This window comes from Trichomycterus rosablanca, chromosome 19 (genome assembly GCF_030014385.1).
Source record: "Trichomycterus rosablanca isolate fTriRos1 chromosome 19, fTriRos1.hap1, whole genome shotgun sequence".
Taxonomy (NCBI): domain Eukaryota; kingdom Metazoa; phylum Chordata; class Actinopteri; order Siluriformes; family Trichomycteridae; genus Trichomycterus; species Trichomycterus rosablanca.
In genome coordinates, this window is record NC_086006.1 from 21,400,541 (window position 1) to 21,422,311 (window position 21,771).

Genomic DNA, 21,771 nt, shown 5'->3' on the forward strand with positions numbered 1-21,771 from the left:
GTTGCTTACATGGTACAATTATTTTGATCAAACAATTTGATAGTATTCTGATCACCTGACTATTTTTTCCATTAAAACAATCGAATAATGGCCTGCACTGTAGAAAGTTGGTGGTCATGTGCTTAACAAGTTAATTACCATATGTGTTTTATGGCAGTTCTTTGCAGTCTGGCTAATTCAAGATAAATTTGACTGTATATGTGAATGCATGACACATAATACATATTAGATGTAATTGGGGTCTCAAATAAAAGGTATACGTGCATCAAATAGCCTGATCTTTGGGTAAATCAATCTCTTAGTAAGAAAGATTTCTTGATATCTGTTAATGTTATCCCAATTACTTCTAGGGACAGTGGTATCAAGGTTGAGAGTTCGAATCCCGGCTCTGCCAGGCTGCCACTGTTGGGCCCTTGAGCAAGGCCCCTAACCCTGACCCCAGCTTCCAAAAAACAAGCTGGGATATATGAAGAAAGAATTTTGTTGTACTGTACACCTATAAATGTATATATGACAAATAAAGGCATTCAGTTCTATTCTATTAATATAAGTTAATAAAAAAAGGTGTCGTAATATGTCTGCATGGCTACTTTAATAATCTGGTAACTAAAATCAGATGATTATACTGATAAGTTTTCTGGAAACACACTTGTTGCTTGTGTCTTTTATAAATCTGAATAGACTGTATAGATCAAGCATGGACAGGAATAAAACTCCAACAGATGTATCTGATGGCTCATCATTAATATTTAAATCTCTTAGTAACGTCACGTCTAGCTTGCGGACAGACTTACGGCTACTATCTACAATAGCCGCTTTCCAAAGCAATTGCTTTGAGTAATAGCTGTTCTCCTTGTTAAGCCAAACAAGGCCTGACTTTGTTTTGGCAGCATGTTAAGTGAGCAGATCGATTTAATTGAGGCCACCTCAGGCCGGGCAGAAGTGCCCTCACACAACAGCAACACACAGAAACAGGAAACCCAGAAATTGAGGTTTGCCGGCAGGGAGGTCAGCCGGGGCGAGTGGGCTATGCTGATCCCGAGGAGCTCGGAGGCATTTCTGTGAGGTCATTTCCATAGTTACAGGGGTGGGCGGCAGACTTACTGTGTGCACTGACGCATGTCTTTTCGCTGTCTTTCAGAACTCGATGAACTTGCCTCCGGACAAGGCACGTCTCCTGCGGCAGTACGACAACGAGAAGAAGTGGGACCTGATCTGTGACCAGGTGTAGTGTTCATCGTGGCCTGCATGTGTTTTATTAGCCTTTGTTACCAGGTTACATGTATTTCAAACACATTCTAGGTGTCTGAGGCAAAGTAACACATTTTATATACAGTACTATTATCAATAGAATTAAACCAATTCATAAGGCAACAACTCACAGTGACATGGCAATAGTGTCTTAACAACAATCTTTTTTCACTGGCTTTGTTAAGAAATTTCATCAAGTGCCAAAGTTTTAAAGACAATAAATGCAGATTTGGGGTAAAAACCTAATTATCTTACACTATATGGCCACAAGTATTTGGACATCTGACCATGGGCTTGTTGGGCATCTGATTTAAAAACAAACAGTATTAAAATAGACTGACCCCAATGCGATTGTTTCACTATAACAGCCACTCTTCTGAGAAGGCTTCTTACAAGAATTTAAAGTTTGTCTTTGGGAATGTGCGCCTATTCTGTTTTAATAATAAATTCTATTTTACACTGTTTATGTAAGTTCAAGGTTTCTTTAAGTTCAGAGTTTGTCTAATCTAATTTCCCTTTGTTTCTCCTCATGTTTTTTTGTTTGATAGGAGCGCTTTCAAGTAAAGAACCCTCCACACACGTACATCCAGAAACTAAGAGGATTTTTAGATCCAGGAGTAACACGCAAGGTGAGACCCAACACCAGCTTGAAACTTCTTTTTATTCTATTTTTGCATTTTTCCTGAATTTCTCCCAATCTATATGCTTAAAGTTTCCTGTTTGTAATTCCTACACCTCTCACACCTCTCTTGCCCTGAACAAGAAGAGCTTCAGACTATCACTCACCAGCTCGGACAGTTGCAGGTGCATCTTTTTCACCTGCCAGGCAGAGTCTTACAGATAGCTGTATGACTCAAGGACCCACAATGCTTTTTCGTAAGGTCCCCACCTCTCGTGTACAGACAGCAGAGGTCACATTTGTATCAGCAATAAGGAACCTTGTCAACCTTCCTACCTCCCTCAGACACATTCAATTGTTTCTGTTGGACGCCCGGGTACACTGGACCACTGCGTCACCGGAGCAAACGTGAAACATTTTGACCGCCTCAGAGCTTACTGATGGTGTAAATAGACTGTAACAGCCTTTTCTGCTGAAAGCATGATAAAATCTGCCCTTTTTTCTCCGCAGAAATTCCGCAGGCGGGTTCAGGAATCCACTAAAGTTCTGAGGGAACTGGAAATATCGCTGAGGACCAATTACATTGGGTAACTTATTCTCCCTTTTCTTTTTTTTTTGTCCCTTATCCTCAAATCTCTATGTTTATATCAGACTGATAGCTGAAAATAATTAGAATAACAGAAAGCTTTATGTATGTGCCTGATTCAGTATTCAGTGAACTGATTAAGACTAATTTAAAGGATTGAAGGAAGCAAAGCACTAATGTAAAATCCAGGTAAAGCACTATACTGTATTTACAAATAAATGCAAAAATGAAGGTTGTGCATCCAGCTAACAGTCCTGCATTAAAAACACATTTACTTCTTATTCTCACTATTTGCCACAACCATTGGTAAAAGGTTTTTACAATTAACCACACAATTAGACATTTTTACAGACAAACAATTAGCATTGGGCCATTCTGAAATCCTCAATGACTTTCAACGCACCACAGTATTACTTCTAAAATGCACACAACATCAGTTAAAGGTGCTTTTATTCATTCAACACGCATTATTTCTGTGTCCTTCCTGTTGATAAAACCCGGCCGTATGATTATATACCAGTGCACAGATGCTGTCTTCTCTGCCAGCCTATCTATGTTGCACAGTGCCCAGATGGTTTCCATTGTACCCAGTCTCCATCTGTTTAAACCAGCAGGAAGCTCTGTTGTGTACGCTGGAGAGTCAGGAAACCAGAGCATCCAACAATAGAGTGTGTGAAAAGACACAAAACGCACACACACACGCTTGTGCACCATCATGACTCGAGCTTGGACAAGGGAGACAAGAGTGGACCACACACACTGTCACATACAATGAAACAACTATTTTAATAACACATCGAGACAGAATTCAGCCCAACATTTTCGAGTATACAGAGTTTCCCTATACACTCTGACGTCCACTGATGCTTGCACAACATACCTGCTGACTCAGGGGGGCACTACGCAAGGTCACAGAAAGTCCTAACACAGGGCCTCATGACAATAAGAGTCACTATCGCATTGACAAGTTGGTTAATCCCTGTCTGGCCTTCCCTCCCTCAGACCCAGCATAGTGTTCAACACCATTAGACTGCTGCTCTTTATTGAGGTCTGAAAATAAGAGAAAACAGTATCTTATTAAAAAAAAAAAAAGGAAAGCCCCTGTATTCAGTACTTGCTTATCCATCCAATAAAAATGTTAGGCTTCCCCACAGAAATCCCAATCAATTACGGAAAGGCAGTCTATAAATAGCTACGGAGGGCACCCTTTGCATTATTGATCGGTATGGGCCAGCAGCAATAGCCTATGTATAAATATGTATTTCCCCCCAAGAGATTGCAACTCTTCAGACTCATCAGAGAACAATACATGTTTCACATTGTCCACAGCCCAAGATTTGCGCTCCTTGCACCATTGAAACCGACGTTTGGCATTGGCACGAGTGACCAAAGGTTTGGCTATAGCAGCCCGGCCGTGTATATTGACCCTGTGGAGCTCCCGACGGACAGTTCTGGTGGAAACAGGAGAGTTGAGGTGCACATTTAATTCTGCCGTGATTTGGGCAGCCGTGGTTTTATGTTTTTTGGATACAATCCGGGTTAGCACCCGAACATCCCTTTCAGACAGCTTCCTCTTGCGTCCACAGTTAATCCTGTTGGATGTGGTTTGTCCTTCTTGGTGGTATGCTGACATTACCCTGGATACCGTGGCTCTTGATACATCACAAAGACTTGCTGTCTTGGTCACAGATGCGCCAGCAAGACGTGCACCAACAATTTGTCCTCTTTTGAACTCTGGTATGTCACCCATAATGTTGTGTGCATTGCAATATTTTGAGCAAAACTGTGCTCTTACCCTGCTAATTGAACCTTCACACTCTGCTCTTACTGGTGCAATGTGCAATTAATGAAGATTGGCCACCAGACTGGTCCAATTTAGCCATGAAACCTCCCACACTAAAATGACAGGTGTTTCAGTTTCATTGTCCAACCCCTGTAGTTTATTTTATTATTTGAACTCACTTCAGTGTTATCTTTGGTTTTACTAAAAGAACTGGCAGAGAGGACCAGATTGAGTTTGAATCTCAGCAGGGCCACCAACCTGGCGTCCACACAAACACAGCCGGTTGGGAGGGTCAGACAAGTTGTTTTCGGTTCCTGCTTCAGCTGCAATATACCAAGACCGGGACTGATCTGGGTGCTGGTGCAAGTGATAGGGGGAATCACTTGGAGCCTACCGTGGCTATTCGTACGCGATACGGCTTTGTGTGGGAACCCAACACTGGCAGGTAATAAAAAGCGGCAGCAGATTGGACACATGTCGGAGAGGACGTGTGGTAATCCAGCTCTTCTTGATCAGATCGGGGTTGAGCAAGCAGCTGCGGGTTTAAAATTGGGTTTAAAATTCATATCATAAGTGTAACAACAGCAGAGTAAATTCTCATTCTAGGAGCAGCCTGACCTGGATAGTGTACCTTTAAATTCATATTTTCTTTTTATGTCCAGTGCAATTAAGAGAGTTTTGCATCATTCCCAGATCTGTGCTTTTTTTTTTTTAGATTCGATTCCTTTTTGTCTTTGTTTTGATCTGATTTGTGGACAGATTTGTTATACTGATAGACCTCATAAAATGTCATAAGATAATGAATTAAGGTAATGTGTTGCACAATCTGAAGGTTAGTTTACAAATACAAGGGGTTAGATCAACTCTTTTGTCTTTAAGTATTAGTAAACCGCTGAGGGAATTTTTGGGTTTGATGAGATGCACACGGTTGTATAGATCAACCAAATAAAAAAAAAACTTACTGGATTTGCAATTTAGTCATTTGTTTATTATGATTGCTGGATAATTTGGAATAAAACACACATAGGTTTTACAATGTATTCATTCACCAGTTAGAATTAGTTGAAATGCTATTAAACTGCAGGCTGCGAGGACTTTCCATTATACTGAAAAAGTCATTAATCATTTCTCCCATCATAAGTAAAAGTGACTTTAATACATTTCCCATAGAGGTAAAAACAACCTGGCTATTCTCAGCTTGCTATTCTCTTTTGTGGCGACTTGAAATAGACCCTATGAAATAGTTATTGCACGGGTCTGAATTCGGGCCCCTTTCCTATGCGTTCTTCCTCACTTTGTGAAGCCAATCTGAAACAGCATCTGGCAGGAAAGCTGAGGAGGGGAAAGAGGGGGAGGTGGCAGACAGGAAACTGATGATCAACTAAGGGCTCTGACTTTTCAATCCCAGCAGTCTGTTTGTCTTGCCGTGCTTCTCCTCTTGACCCTCTGTCTCGCTCTTTCTTCATCTGTATTTGTCATTTCTGCCTTTTCTCTAGAGCAGTAGCTTTTTTTCCTGGTGTTTCAATGATTTCGGGTAACCCCCCCGTCCCCAAGTAATCATTCCAACGTGAGTGTACATGTATGTGTATGTTTTAGCATCAGGGAGGTGGAGAAAATTCACCCAGTGTCAAAGATTGCTTTTAGTTTTCTTTATTTCTCTCTCAGCCACATGCTTTCACATTCTTCATCTCAGTTCAGTGGGAATTCCTTCAGTGTTGAGTCCCCCTTCCCCCAACACACCCACCCACCTCAAAAAAGTACCGCTTAATAGGGGAAATATGAGGCTGCTCATTTTTTTTTTACTTTCAATTCTATTTTCACCAAGTCAGACCTGGGGAGCTCACTATAAAGTGCCTAAATGCAGACTTTTCACATATATTAGTTTGTGATTCTATTGATTTTAAACTCATCATCCTTGCTAAACTGTTTGATTTATTTATTTATTCCTTCTTTGTTTACTGCATATTATGGTAAATCATCATTATTCTGTTTCAGTTTCCTTTCACACCAACTCAACATGGTCTAGAAAAGATTGCAGCTTTCAAATTAGAGAACACATTATCAATGATGTGTGTTAACACTAATAAATATTTATTCTGTGGTTTATTACTCAATGGTGCAAAATATGCAGCAGATAATAGAATGCCTTTATTTGACATATATGCATATACAGACGTACAGTACAACAAAATTCTTTCTTCACATATCCCAGCTTGTTTGGATGCTGGGGTCAGAGCGCAGGGTACGCAGCCATTGTACGGCGCCCCTGGAACACAGAGGGTTAAGGGCCTTGTTTAAGGGCCCAACAGTGGCTGCATGGCAGAGCTGGGATTCCAACCCTCAACCTTTAGTTGATAGCCCAAAGCTCTACCCACTAGGCTGCCACTGTCCCACAATAGACGTTCGTCAGCATGTTTATTAGGGCTGGAATTAATACAGCTGAGTGGCAGCTACCAATCTGATCACATTTTGCACCAATTCTGCAGTTATTATGGGAAAAAGCTTTAATTTATTGAACTCTTTCTTTTCTAAAACTGATACATTTCTGCCAACTACTGCTTACAATATTATTAAAACCAATATCCTATTTTGCGTATTTTAAAGATATCGTTTTTAGATCCATGTTAGTATATTATCTTGCACATTTCTTGCTGCTGTGACCAACATTTTTCACATTCCTCTATATTGCCACAAATGCAAAGGCTTGCCATAACATAACTAGTGGAGCCTGGTGTAACAGAGGCTTGTACATATTCACTTGTACAGTAATTCATGCAGACATATTAATAAGAAACACATCACACAAGCCCAGTGTAAGATCTAGGACCCAGCAGGTTGCTCATGTTATAAGTATTATTCATATTATTTTTATTTAACAATAATAAATGTATTCTATTCTAATTGAGAATAAATGTAACTCAATTGAATTTTTGAGTACCTTGAGTTATTCTTATAGACCTTTAGCTCTAAAATGTACAGCTCCTGGTGTAAGCTTCATTTCCTCTTCATCTCAGTCAGCAATTACATAAATGACTAAGCACTGCTCAGAATATCTCTATAGTTGGCACAAGGCTATACCGAATTCAGTCAGTCATAAGCTAGATCTGTTTATAAAAGAAGACAGCGTTGTTTTTTTAGCCCAATGCTGTGAACTGAAGCCTTTCAGGTTTTGAGTTTGTGACCTACTTACATGATTTGTTAAGTCTGGGGAGTTATTTCAGGGCTGGCACAACATTGTTTGGAAAACTGGCCATTCTTTTGCAGATTCCATTTAATTTCTGCAATGCACCGGCGTTACTGGGAGGAAAAAAACCCTAGAGCGTAATACTAACACCCCTGCATTGACAACTGGTACAGTGTTATTGAGTTTGAATGCCTCACCTGTTTACCTCTAACATCTGGTCATTGTGTCCAAATGAAATCAACTATTAAGTCACTTGCTTGACTGTGAGCAGTAAACCTCTGGTCCAGCAGCCTCTCATTAACAGTTTACAATTGCAGGCCAAACCTTTGACTGTGGTGAATAAAGAGTGATTATGAGACTGTAAGTTAAGTGAAAATCTCTGGAGGAAATGGGAGGGGGTGAGTTCAAGGATTCATCAAGGAGGAGAGAAGATAACGATGGGTCAACATAGCAGTCAGCAAGAGTTTCAGCTTTTTATTAGTGTTGGACTTCAAACCTGTTGTCTGGCCATAATGATTTGGTCCTTGTCAAAGTCACTCAGGTCTTTATGCTGATCATATCTTCTGCATTCAACACTGACTACAAGAAACTACAATCAGACCGACATTTAACATATCTCGGACCGCGACAAGTGCAGTTGCTGTGGAATAGTCATTGCCATACATATTTTTGGAGAGTGGGCATAATGTTTGGTACCTGTCTGTTTGTGTGTCATGGCAGGTGGGTACGCGAGTTCCTGAATGATGAGAACAGAGGGCTGGACATTCTGGTTGAGTACCTCTCCTTCGCCCAGTGCGCTGTCATGTAAGTCACCTGACACAATCCACACACTAGTAACCTTGTGGGCAAAAGTACAGGTATCCAGAACCATATGGCTCCTATTAGATAGTTTGAACGGGTTATTCATAGCAATGGGCATTAAGAATATATGATATTGCAATGAATCTTGTGACAGTATTGTGGAAATCAGTAGTACTGAGCAATTGTTACTCTCCAGTGATGTGAAAACCCCTTTGTTTCCAAAAATCAAAAGAAATCAGGCACTTTTTCACAGCACTGAAGCTGATCTGTTATTAACAGTGTTCCAATTTTCTACACTTTGCATCAGATCACTGATTTGTATAAAGTTTCATAAAAAATGCATGAAATGCATAAATGTCACAGTCCTGTGTCTCCATTGTTAAAACCTCTGAACGTAGGACATAGTTCTGATACATAGGTCAGGGTCAGATCTGAACTAATAAAACCTTTTTGAGGGCACTTTAAAGTGGGATCCATTTGTAGGGCTGTTCCAATCTAATGTGGACACAATGATGTGCCCTTCTCAACAGTCAATTTTAAAAGGAACTGCATTTAGCAAAACCTTAATCCAATGTGACTTACAGTCTAAGCAACTGCAGGTTAAAGGCCTTGCTCAAGGACCCAACAGTGGCAACCTGACAGTGGTGGGGTTTGAACCAGCAACTTTCTGCTTACTAGTCCAGTACCTTAACCACTAGACTACAACTGCCCTGTTGATGTACACATCAGACATTTAGTTATTGTGTTATAACAATAAATTATTTTTAGTTTAAGGCGTTACATTATATCACCCATTATTGGTAAATCCACAACTCCAGAAGTTATTCATAGACCAAGTTTGATTCTGTGCTGATTAGACTTGACTATGGCATGGTGATGAAGGTGTTTTGAGGGTGAGACATTTTGCTGATAAATTCTTAAAGCTTTGCTGAGCGCTGCTAAGCTGTAATAAAATTAAATTGTCCTCAGCTTGTGTGCAATGTAACCCTGATGCTTTTTGCATCTCTTGCCGAGCTTTGTATCCGCTGCTTTTTGTAAAAGCTTACCCTTGTGCCCCCTGTATTTGTGCTTGTGTGCATGTCTGTGTCGCTCAGGTTGGATTTTGAGAGTCTGGAGAATGGGGAGGACAGCTCACTGGACAAGTCCTGGAGCAGGTCCATTGAGGATCTGCACCAGAACGGCTTCAGTACACTGGTGCGCTCCGTGCGCCACTCGGTGCCTCGGTAGGTATTGTGGTTCATGTAACTGTCGTCCTGCTGCTCTGCTGCCCTTCTCATCGCTGTCTGTAAAGATTGCAACTGCCGTCTCTTACAGCTGCTTGTGTGTCTCACCTGATAAAATCTGTGCCAAGTTTCTGGCATTTAAAAACGATTAAACGATTCATATCCCTGCCTCTATCTATTCCGCCACAGTTTGATTACATAGATCCACAGACAGTTTATTTATCTATATGGCTTGGGTTTGGTCCTTGCAGTGCATTGTAAATTGAGTTTCTTTCCAAATTATGTCCAACCAGTTCATATTGCAACAATGTGCCACAGCAAAGGGTCTGAAAACTTTTTCATGTATAAGATATTTCGGTTTGTCGTTATGGGTGATTAAGTGTAGATTTATTGGGAACAGTAGGCTTTTATAAGCAATCGATATCTAATCCACAACACAATAGTGTGCAAAAACACAAGGGGCCTGAGTACTCTCTGAATCCGCTGCATAATTATTACCAAAAAATTGCTTGAATACTCGTTTCCTGTCACTTTTATGCAGCAGGTGAGTGTGATTTTGTATTTTGTAGTCATGTAGATATCCTGTACTCAGCACACAGGAAGCATGTGACGTGTGACACACTTTCTTCAGATTTAGTCACACACGATACGAAGCACGCTACAGAAACCATGTTGGCCGCCGTGTGTCTCGTGTGTATGTGTGAGCGTCTGTTACTAGCTATCATTTCCGACGTTATGACCCACTTAGCTAAAACCGCATTTCCTGACAACCAAACACATGTAAAAAATAAACCAAAGCACCTGTCGCTAATCTCACATTTACACGATATGACCAGAATTATGTAGAAATAAATCAAATTAAAGAGCCCCTTTCTTGTTCCAGCAAGAGCAGTCCATAAATACATGGTTTCACAATGGTTTGGTGTGGAACTCCAGTGGCCTAAACAGAGCCATTACTACAACCCCAGTTAACACCTTTGGGGTGAACTGGAACAGCGATTCTGAGCCAGATTTTTCTGTCTAACAAAAGTTCCTGACTTTAAAAATGCTGTCTTGCTTGAATGGTTTCTCAAGTCACAGTCCAAGAAGCCTTTTCATTAAATTGGAGTCTGTTAAAGCCACAAACGGGAACCAACTCTATGTAAATGGCCACAGTTTTGGAATAGGACATCCAATAAGCTGAAAGTAAATGGCCACCATTGATTGTGCATCCTTGGCTCCCAAAAACTGGTGGAAATGCGGGCCAAGGTTTACAAGCATCAAGGTTTAAAGAAGCCAGAACGGAGTTATTTTGTTGGAAAAACGTTATTAGTTTAGACGGTTGAAACTAGTTGTAGTTTATTGTGGGGGTTGTTTTTTTTGTAATCTTTTCTCTGTAACTTAGTTCGCCTTTTTATGATGACTTAGCCTGTTGTGATCACATGATCTAAACCTGATGGCAGTCATGCTGACTGAAAGACATGAAAGACGCGGCACAGAACCTCGGTGGGTAGCACTGTCACCTCACAGCAAAAAGGTACTGGGTTCGATTCCTAGGTGGAGCGGTCTGGGTCTTTTCTGTGTGGAATTTGCATGTTCTCCCTGTGTCAATGTTATACTCCCAGAGTCCAAAGACATGCAGTCAGGTTAATTGGAGATACTACAAAAGACCCCTTAGGTATGAGTGTGTGTATGTGTGTTGGCACTGTGATGGACTGGCAACCTGTCTAGGTGTGTTTCCTACCTTTTGCCCAGTGAATCGAACCCACCGTCACCCCGAATAGGATAAAGCGGTGGTAAAACAGACAATGAATGAATAATTGACAAGTCTATGAAACAGTTTGACATTTATCTCATGTAGGTGTGCGTTAATATGGTAAATAATTACATTTATATACTGTTGGGTGTTATTTGTATTGTAGATGTTCTTTATAGCGCCTTTAAACTTTTAAAGTGTGCTTTTTTCCCCACAATTTGTGCATAACCCACTATCCACTTTCCCAAATCTGCCATTAACCTGTTTTTTTTTAATCATGCTTTACATTGTTTCTTGCAGCCATGGATCAGCAGCAAACAGCAAAACCATCAAGAACTCTCGACTAGTGAGTCAGAAGGATGACGTGCATGTGTGCATCATGTGTCTAAGAGCCATCATGAATTACCAGGTACTTCCCACATTGTAGAGAAATTGGGAGATAATCACACCCCACAACTGAACAACCAGACTGAGAAACCACACTCCACAGTGCATCTCCATCTACTGGTTAGACAACTATGTACAAATGTACCAAATACAAAATCAAGTTCAAGCTTATTTTAGAATCCTACATTTTTAACCTTTATTTTTGTCCTTGTACAGAAGGGTCCTGAATTAATCAGGCAAATGGCAGATCGAAAGAGGGTTAAGGTCAGGGATTTGTTCAGGCCGCTGGAATTTCTCCACATTAACCCTGTCAAACGTGTTATATGATGCTACATGCTAATGCTGATCTAATATAATATCCCCTAAACTTAAAAGGACGGGTGTCTACATACTTTTGGCCATATAATGTAGCTTTTTTGAATATTTTATCATGTAAATGTAAGAAATTACAAATATTTGGAATAATTAATTGTACCCTCATTAAGGCATACCAAAGTATATAAAGATGCCCAGCATGAAGATGATGACCAACATGATGTCCCTTGTAATACATTCACATCAGAGCACACAGCAAAATATTTACCTTATTTTCACCATCATCTAACCATTCAATGACTCCTTCTGACCCTTGGATTGGATCATTTTAATCTTGAAAGATACCATTCATATTAGCACAATTAAAAATGCTCCGTCATATTAACCAGGCAAGACTTTTGCACTGATCCTCTCCTTTAGGGGACAAGCAGATTCAACAGAGCCACTTGACCCCATCACGATAGGGGTCTATATAGGGATAGCTGGAGCTGTTTAGCAATTTTATACACGCCAAACATCACTGTAGGATGTTCAATGCTCTGGAAATGACTGGAAAATAAGAACATATTTATATTTAGTATTTAACCCTTGTTGGTGACAATTAGCAATGATCATTTAAACTGTTTTAATTGTTTTCTCTTCTCAGTATGGTTTCAACATGGTCATGTCTCATCCACATGCAGTTAATGAAATTGCTCTAAGTCTGAACAATAAGAACTCACGGTGAGTAGGTTTCTGTTTACACCTGTCGTACGGAATGCTTTCTGAATTTTAAAAGGATATAATTACCTACTTTTATTAACTTATCAGTGCTTCCCAATGATGCAAACCCTCCTAGCGTCAAGCACTGGAGAAGAAAAAAAACTAAATTGTTTATTCTTGTGAAATAAATGATATGTTTTATGGATTTTTTTTACATTGGCTCCATGCATTGTACAGATCCCTCCAGGTTCCCTGGATTATTTAGATGGACTCCGTGTATTCAAGAAGAAAAAAAACTAATACTAAAAATACTAAAAATGAAAAAGTAACATTTGAATTTTTATATTGAATCCCAGCCCCGCTATACTGTAGGTAAAGGGACAGTGGCTGAAACAGGGTTCCTCATCACTGGGCAGTTACAACCTATGATGACTGGACTGGACCAGCTGATCATTCTGAGATGTGTCCATCTAATTCCTCGGCTGCTCCCGTTAGGGGTCGCGGGTGAATTGTGATCCGCATTAATGATTTGGCACAGTTTTTACTCTGGATGCCCTTTCTGACACAACCCTCCCTATTTATCCGGGCTTGGGACCGGCACTACAATGCACTGGTTTATGCATCCTAGCGGCTAGGTACCTATAGGACAATTCAGTGTCCCCAATTAACCAGGCTGCATGTTTTTGAACTGTGGGAGGAAACCAGAGCACCCGGAGGTAACCCACGCAGACACGGGGAACATGCAAACTCTGCACAGAAAGGGCCTGGACCGTCCCACCTGAGGATCAAACCCAAGACCCTCTTGCTGTGAGGTGACAGTGCTACCCACTTATCCGCCGTGCCGCCCCACTCTGAGATGTGTGACCGTCCTCAGTTGGGTGGTGGGGGTGGAGGGATAAGCTCCAACTGGGGAAAAAGGGGGTAAAATGCTTAATTCTCAATTAAATTGATGAAAAATAACAATTTAACACCAACTAAAAACCCTAAAATGTTCCTTATTGTGGTAAGAAAAACTAGATAAAATAGACTTAAAGCATTATGGCTGTATACATGAGCACTTTAAAGAAGGTTTAAAAAAAAAAAAAAAACACAAGCAGTGTATACCAAACCCTGGTTATGTGTTGATTGACAAAACTACACAGCATCACATTTCATTTTCAAAAGCATTGAATCCATAGGCTTGGTCTATGTGTCATATGTGCCAAGCAACAAAGCCAGATCATCTCACTTCATCTGATGATTTTGAGAATTTTTTAAACAATGGATACAATACACAGCTGCTTTTCCCTGAAGGACAGTTTAACCAGTGTAGGACGATGATTACAGTCTGATGTATGACATGTAATATAATCCAGCTCATTGTGCTCTTTATTTTTGAAGCAAAATACTCACGGCTGCGATTGTTTTGTGCTGCAGGACAAAGGCTCTAGTCCTGGAGCTGCTGGCTGCTGTGTGTCTGGTGCGAGGGGGGCATGAGATCATCCTTTCAGCGTTTGATAACTTCAAAGAGGTAGCACCTTTAAGCACTATACACCTCTATAGTGTATCTGGATAGGCTTCTCATCCAAGTGGATAGTTGATGACTGTGGAGCATATTGGGATTTTAGCAGTAGGGGAGTTCCAGTAAGCTAGATCTAACATCCCGGATCTTTTTACGTGGGAACGATGGGAAGGTTTTCACATGTGGGTTTGTTTTCGCAGCTCTGGCTTTTAAAACTTCCCAGATACCTCGGTGTGTGTGATAAAGATCAGTGTTTTGCTGGGAGAAACTGGCCTGGTGTAACTTTACTTAACCTTCGGTCATTTTGCTAGTTCAGTCAGTTAAACGCCGGAAACCCGGCAATTAGCCCACGCTGTGCCCTCAGCAATTAAAGCGATGTGGGAACCACTGCAGAACCAACACCAAGCAGTGCAATCTGATACACAACATCGAACAATAAGCCAGAGTCTCCAGCGTAAACACATGAGCCTGACATATGCGTATAACAGCTCATGCTAGGTTACTGTGTCCCATAAAAGTAGCATAACCTGAATTTCTGTATTGAAGGAGAATTTTAATATCTAGGGCCGTGTTATTCCAAATGGATGCTTCACATTAACATGATTGCTACTTATTGTGTAAAATCTTCCTAACCAATTGCACCATCTTTCCATGACTATGCATACCATCCCAACTTTGGATATACTTAATTTTCCTGAGTAATCTGGCAACCTCTGCTGGCTGCACGTCTCTTGCTGGCCAAGAAGAGCTGCAGGCTAGCACGTCAACTCCAGAATAGAATAGAATGAGTGCCTTTGTCATACACATAAACTGTACAATACAATACTTGGGTCAGAACGCAGGGTCAGCCATTGTATGGCGCTCCTGCAGCCTAGAGGGTTAAGGGCCTTGCTGAACAATGATTAGCAGAGCTGGGATTTGGACCCACAAGAGCCTATCCACTGAGCTACCACTGCAGCGGGTACAGCAGGCCACGCTCATCTTCTTGTGATCTCTCATGCTGACGCCACAATCAGACAGCAGGAGTTGCTGTTGCACCTAGCCTCCTTTGTCTTAAACACAGTCAGATGTGTCTGCTAGGTGGCCTGCCAGACCGGTAGCACTGTTGAGGCTTGAACACCCATGTACAAAACCTTTGCAGGAGATTTCATGTTCCTGAGGCCTGGTTGGATAATATGTGAACACTTAGTAAAATCTCTCTCACTGCTACTGGCTTTGATTCTCCTCTTTTCCCACGATGGACTTAATAATTATGCCTGATTTTCTCTGTTAATGGTCGTAGCTGACTTCTCCATTTTTGGGCAGGCCGTGTTTGAGTAGACAAATCTGAATGGTCACAATTAAGGAAAGTCAGAACAGAATAATAATATTCAGAAGGTAATATTGACAGATCTGCTCTCAGAACAGCTTTAATAAATACTGGAATGCCTGATTGGTTTGACTTGTGATTCTTCTAGAAAATAAATCTTTCAGGTTTTCTACAGATATCTACAGCCATCAAAGCATTGATGATATATTAATAGTATAAAAGCCTGAAAAAATAGTAATAAATAAAATAGTAATCACTTTTCCTGTTTACCCTAAAGGTATGTAAGGAAAAGCACCGCTTTGAAAAGCTGATGGACTACTTTCGATGTGAAGATGGAAACATTGATTTCATGGTAGGAGAATCACTTCACTGAATGTTATCTTTAGATAAATCTTCATCATTACTTCCTGTAATGTGATTCATGTTTGTTTGGGAATTCACTTATATTGCAGGTGGCCTGCATGCAGTTCATCAACATTGTGGTCCATTCTGTAGAGGACATGAACTTCCGTGTTCATCTGCAGTATGAATTTACTAAACTGGGTCTGGATGATTTCCTGGAGGTGGGCTTGAAATTTTACTGCATATTACATTCTACAAATATCGTTTAACTCTATTAAACAACATTTTAAATTATTTACACATCACTACCCTGGTTTAGGTTTTGCTTTGTCAATGTCACTGCTTGTTGAATGCTAATTTAAAATGCCAGGGACAAAGTGTACAGTGTCGACCCTCTGAAAGGTTCATTTGGGTAAAGGTGTCATGAAACTTGCAGTGTGTAATAAAATCGGACATTTAATTATTTTAAAAAGTGTGGCGAGTAGTGATCTAATAAGACCACTGAAACCTGGAAATCTGGATTTTTACACTCATACACAGTAAGCCTTCGATATATTAGCATTTGCATTGAAAGGTGTAAGCATGTTTAGCACGACTGTGCTCAAGCACTTAATGGAAAAAAATTTATACTGTTGGTCAAATAAACAATGCTGGAGCATTGCAACTGCAAAAAATAACCACTGTTACAATATTGCTTGCACAGACAGTGACGGTTTAAAGTTTGTGCATGTATATTCAGCTTATTACAATAATCACAGGCATGTGTGTGGAATATAGAATGTCAGTTTCAAAAGTTTCAATTAGTGTAGTCCTTTGTTTTCTCACTAAAACCCAGAGTAAATAATATTAAACATGTAAATAATAATATAAATATTAATAATATAAACATATATTTAATATTAATATTAAAATTATTTTAAAATAAATAATATAAACGTTTAAGTACTTATTTCTGGCTGCTGTGTTAATTCACTTGTTTGTAACTCTTTGGCCTCTGGACTGACAGAAATCCAAGCACACAGAAAGTGATAAGCTGTCGGTGCAGATCCAGGCCTACCTGGATAACGTGTTTGACGTGGGAGGACTGCTGGAGGACGCAGAGACAAAAAACGTAGCGCTAGAAAAGGTGGAGGAACTGGAGGACCAGCTGTCTCATGTAAGAACATTATAACCCCTGAGTATGTTTAATATTTGCTCGGATTGAAGTTTGTAGAATGGCACAGGTTGGGTACCTGCTTCCACTTTTTTGCTATTGTGTACATCTTTTATTTTCTTTGTATTTAGTTTTATTGTGCATAGTGTTTATACTTATTTAGTGAATAATTTGAGTCTGGAAGATTTATCTCTAATAACAGTGTAATAAAGTCATCTATAATAATATTATTTGCTTTTTTGGTTCTAAAGGGTTTTTATTATAAATGAATCACCTAGATTCTGAGCATTGTTCATGAATCTAATTCAGTGATGACTTCATCATGCACACTCAGAGACTCTATAACAGTAAATGTGAAAGTACTAGGAATTTACAATGAACAAGGAACACAGTGAAGTAGCAGATCACCAGAAAGGCCAGATTCACCCAGCATTAAAATAATTAAGTCAGAAAGACATGGTGTTAAATATTTTTGATGTATATACAGGTATACATGTGTGTTCAGCTAATGTTTTATTATTATATTCTTAGTAAAGACAATAGGATAAATAGCTGTCTGTGATCATTGTGCATACATTACATTTGTAGGAGATTAGCTTGAAACATGTTGGAATTTCTCTTTAAAGCCTGTATGATCACTCCCAGATCCAGACATAAAGTGCTGGGATGTGATTGGCAGTGCATCTGTGTTCCTCATGGTGTTTAGAGAGAACTAAAGATGGCAGGGATGGAAACAATTCCCTACATTTTCAGCATGTTCGTGGGTGAACAGCAGGCCACCACGCAGCTTCACATATTCTTCCAGGAAAGGTCAAAGCTCTCGCCTCCAGCTCACCCAATCTGATCTCTGTGCTGTCAGAGTTCAGAAAATCCGGGACTGAAATAAAGGAAGAAGAAATTCCCCAGATATTCCATGCATTGTGTCATCCAAAACTGAAAGTGCTTAGGTCAGATATGTTGCTGAATCATGCTGTCATACGTCTGTGTATTAATCTGAAAAAGAAAGTAAAAGAGAAAGAGAGGGAGGGTGAAAAACAGAGAGGAAAATTTTCTCAACCCCAGCAGTAGTGAATCTGTTACGGGATGGACACCCAGACTCAGATTCTACAATCGATACTTCACCCACTCCTTCTCTCTCTCGTTCTCTCTTTAGTCAGCATTCCTGCTGTTTCTCCTCTCAACTGGCTATGTCTCATTCCTCCTGCTTTCTTCTTTTTGCCTGGATTAGGTGACCGAAAAGCTTGTGGAGGTGGAGAATGAGACGGTGATGAAGGTTGCTGAGCTGGAGAAGCAGCTCTTGCAGAAGGACAAGGACCTGGTAGCCATCAGGGTAAGAACGCACACAGGCCACACACACACCATTAGATATTGATAGACATAGAAAACCAGCAGGAAAAATGATCCATTGTGGTGGTTTAACAGGACGGGCGTATATAAATCAATTCAATTTATTTATTTAATTATAGCTCATTATTTAAAGAGATCATTGCTGTGTGCTTATTCTACCTACAAGACTTATTGGTCTAATATGGTTTAAATGCTTACTCAAATTAACATTACATTTTCAAAAGTATGTGGACATCCTTAAGCGCTTGTTGAACATCTGTCCTGCACACATAAAATTAGCATTATTATGTAATCAGTCCTTTTTTGCTTGTTTTTAAAAGACGTTTTTACTACATTTTGGAACATGACTGAAGGGATTTGCTTCCTTACAGCCACATAAGCAGTATGCCCCTTTTCCATTGCGCAAGACGCTACGGTACAAATCCAGAACTACCTGTGCCTTGCTTACTGAAGTTTCCTGTTAAAGGTTTATTTTTCACCGCACCACTTTGCTGGCTTCTGGACAAATGCTAGACTCAAGATATCCTTGCATTTGCTCTTCTGATCACATACTATTGAGAGCTTGCACTCAGCTGACCAGAAACAGTTCTCAGTGTTTTCTGTTTTTCTGGTGTATAACACTGAATGATTACTTCCGGCTGCTTCTGTTATGTAGTGGTGTGGCTGCGGATTGGGGTTCAGCGGCTCACCCACGTTAAGAGTTCTGTCCCTTTGAGCTGCCTAGTTTGGCCAGCAGATGGGGCACGGAGGCGTAGTGTGTGATCTGTCAATCCCTCTTGATTAAAGACTACCTGCGCCTCATGAACAATAATTTGTTTCAGGTGTAAGGTTTCCAATATATCACAGCTTCTATCTTTATTCTTTACCAGCCCGTTGTTGGCACATGTGCATGTTCTCTAAGGCCATGATGCCAGATAGCTTGGGTCTGTCCAGTTTTCTGCTGACCTGGGATGTCAGCATTATTTTGTGTTCTGGGAACTACCCCTAGTCCTGCAGCATTTTATGGCCTCAGTCCGCCCTGGTAATCCATAATTAGCATCGGCACATAGGTACAGGTACAGTACAGGTCACTGCAATTAATAACAAAAAAATCCGCCCACAGGAAACGTATGAATCAACGAGCTCACAGGTGCATACGCTACGCCGGATGATCCAGGAGAAGGATGCCGCCTTCCAGCGGCACACTAACATTGAAAAGCGGTTGCTGGAGCTGGAGCAACAGGGCACCATCCGTCTGCGCAAGCAACCTGATGGAGACATCGCCATCGAAGCCCTGGGAGGAGGAGGTGGTGGTGGTGGTGGTGGTGGAGGTGGTTTGAATGTTGCAGGAGTCATGAGTGGAGCTTCTCTTGGACAGTTGGGTTCTGACAGGAGTACCTTGCTTGCTAGTTTACCTCCTCCTCCTCCTCCTGTTGCTGCTGCTGTGGAAATGCCTGCTCCACCTCCTCCACCACCTCCACCGCCACCACCTCCACCTCTACCCGCTGCTGGAGGTACTGTCATGCTACAAGGCCCAAAAAACATCATAGTTTATTAAAATAGTGGACGTTTGTTAGCTTGGGAGGCCAGTACACATGTGAGTGTGTGTTAATATGGAGTATTTAAACGTCAGTAATCGGGCACTTGGGTGGCGCTTGCCCACCACTGCGGAGATCGTGAGTTCTCTCATATATAGCCCAATTTTTTGGGTATTTTAAATAGAGAGTCTCTACCTTACACACTGATAGCATCTTATATACAGTGAACACTTCATATATTATTCATGACTGTTTAAATGAACAGTAGCACTGTTGCCTCACAGCAAGAAGGTCCTGGATTTGATCTGCTGGTGGAGCGATCTGGGTCCTTTCTGTGTGGAGTGTATGTGGGTTTCCTTCAGGTGCTTCAGTTTCCTCCCACAGTCCAAAGACGTGCAGTCAGGTTAATTGGAGATACTAAAATTGTCTTTAGATGTGTTTATGGGTATCTGCGATGGACTGACGCCCTGTCCAGGGTATTTCTGTGTGCCTTGCACAATGAGAGCTGGGATAGGCTCCAGCACCCCCTGTGACCCTGATTAGGATAAGCAGCTTAAAAAGTAAGTGAGTGAGTGTGTTTAAATAGACATATATGGCACCCAGGTGGCACAGCGGGATATTCCGCTAGCACACCAGCACTGAGATTCTGAGAGTCTTTTACAGTTGCTCTCTAAGATTAATATATTTCCCACTGAGGGCTGAACCAGCTCAAATCTACAGGAACGGGAAAAGCACAGGGAGGCGCACTCACCCTATTCTGAGGAAACAGCTGTGCTCAGGAAGAATTAATGTCAGCGTGATCTTTGTCCTTATTTCTGATAATAGTCTGTCCTGTCTGGCCGGCGTTGCCGTTTTACGCCCCGTTGATGAAATGCTGTTAGAGCAGAGTACAAATCTGATGTCTGTTTTACAGGCGAATGTCCACCTCCACCACCTCTGGCTCCTCCACTTCCTGGAACATCACCATCAGTCATTCTCAGCGTTGGTTTATCAGGTGAGCATGCTGAACATGTTTTGTTATTGGTCAGCTCTAGTTTAAAAAGTGCTGGATGAAAATTGGATCATTAAAACAGATCTGTTACGTGGCTGGTGCATCTACGACTGGATACAAATTCTATCCATTACTTTGGTAAAAATGAATTATTATTAATATTTTTTATCATAAACATGTAGCCATTCGCATCAAGAAGCCGATAAAGACCAAGTTCCGCCTTCCCGTATTCAACTGGACTGCACTTAAGCCCAACCAGATCAATGGCACAGTGTTCAATGAGATTGATGATGAGCGAGTGCTTGAGGTGAGTCTGTCTGTCCCCCCTAAGCGAATTCAGTTTAATTGCACAATTGTGAGACACGCTGACTGAGCACTTTATTAGGTACACCTATCTACACTAGATCAAATTTAAATATTAGATTCACATAGTAATAACAAATAATAATGTGGAAAACACTTTGACCACTGTTGTGTATATTGTTGTAGTTTGTGAATGTACCTGACATCTGTTGTGCTGATCTGAACATCTGTTCTGATAAGAAGACGTGCATTGTTTTTTGAGCAGGAACTGGACCTGGAGAAGTTTGAGGAACTCTTTAAAACTAAGGCTCAGGGTCCTGTGGTGGATTTGTCCTGTACAAAGAGCAAAGCCTCCAGTAAAGCCGTTAACAAAGTTCAGCTGCTGGATGCTAATCGCTCCAAGAATCTGGCCATCACACTACGAAAAGCCAACAAGACCACAGAGGAGATCTGCAAAGCCATCCAGACGTGAGTAACTCTTCATAGCTCACGCTTATCAAGCTGAAGCGTATTTTGTGATAGTTCTAGGTAGTTCCAACCTTGAGTGCTTCAACAATGCAATCTGATAGGTCAATCGATGTCCTAACTTTGTTGCTTGGATGATAATGTGTTTTTTCACCATACCTGTATCCATTTATTGACCAACGGTTGTGAACTAATGATGGTAACTACCTTCTCAATGGGTGTTTGGTGCCCTGAGATAAATCAGCTTCTTGCTTAGA

At 40.9% G+C, this 21,771-nt stretch overlaps 1 protein-coding gene across 3 annotated transcripts in view; it reads left to right on the forward strand.

Annotated features, from left to right (window-relative positions):
* Positions 1-21,771, forward strand: part of fmnl3 (formin-like 3) — a 63,161-nt gene that overhangs the window by 28,916 nt on the left and 12,474 nt on the right. For 2 of the 3 annotated variants that reach the window (XM_063015191.1, XM_063015190.1), the window contains exons 2-17: positions 1,142-1,225; positions 1,800-1,880; positions 2,381-2,457; positions 8,144-8,227; positions 9,319-9,447; positions 11,483-11,591; positions 12,531-12,607; positions 14,003-14,096; positions 15,674-15,748; positions 15,849-15,959; positions 16,745-16,894; positions 18,120-18,221; positions 19,341-19,731; positions 20,669-20,749; positions 20,929-21,053; positions 21,315-21,517. In XM_063015191.1, coding sequence (XP_062871261.1) covers positions 1,142-1,225; positions 1,800-1,880; positions 2,381-2,457; positions 8,144-8,227; positions 9,319-9,447; positions 11,483-11,591; positions 12,531-12,607; positions 14,003-14,096; positions 15,674-15,748; positions 15,849-15,959; positions 16,745-16,894; positions 18,120-18,221; positions 19,341-19,731; positions 20,669-20,749; positions 20,929-21,053; positions 21,315-21,517 — 1,973 coding nt within the window. The remainder of the gene's footprint in view (positions 1-1,141; positions 1,226-1,799; positions 1,881-2,380; positions 2,458-8,143; positions 8,228-9,318; positions 9,448-11,482; positions 11,592-12,530; positions 12,608-14,002; positions 14,097-15,673; positions 15,749-15,848; positions 15,960-16,744; positions 16,895-18,119; positions 18,222-19,340; positions 19,732-20,668; positions 20,750-20,928; positions 21,054-21,314; positions 21,518-21,771) is intronic. The other variant, XM_063015192.1, reaches the window with a different exon arrangement.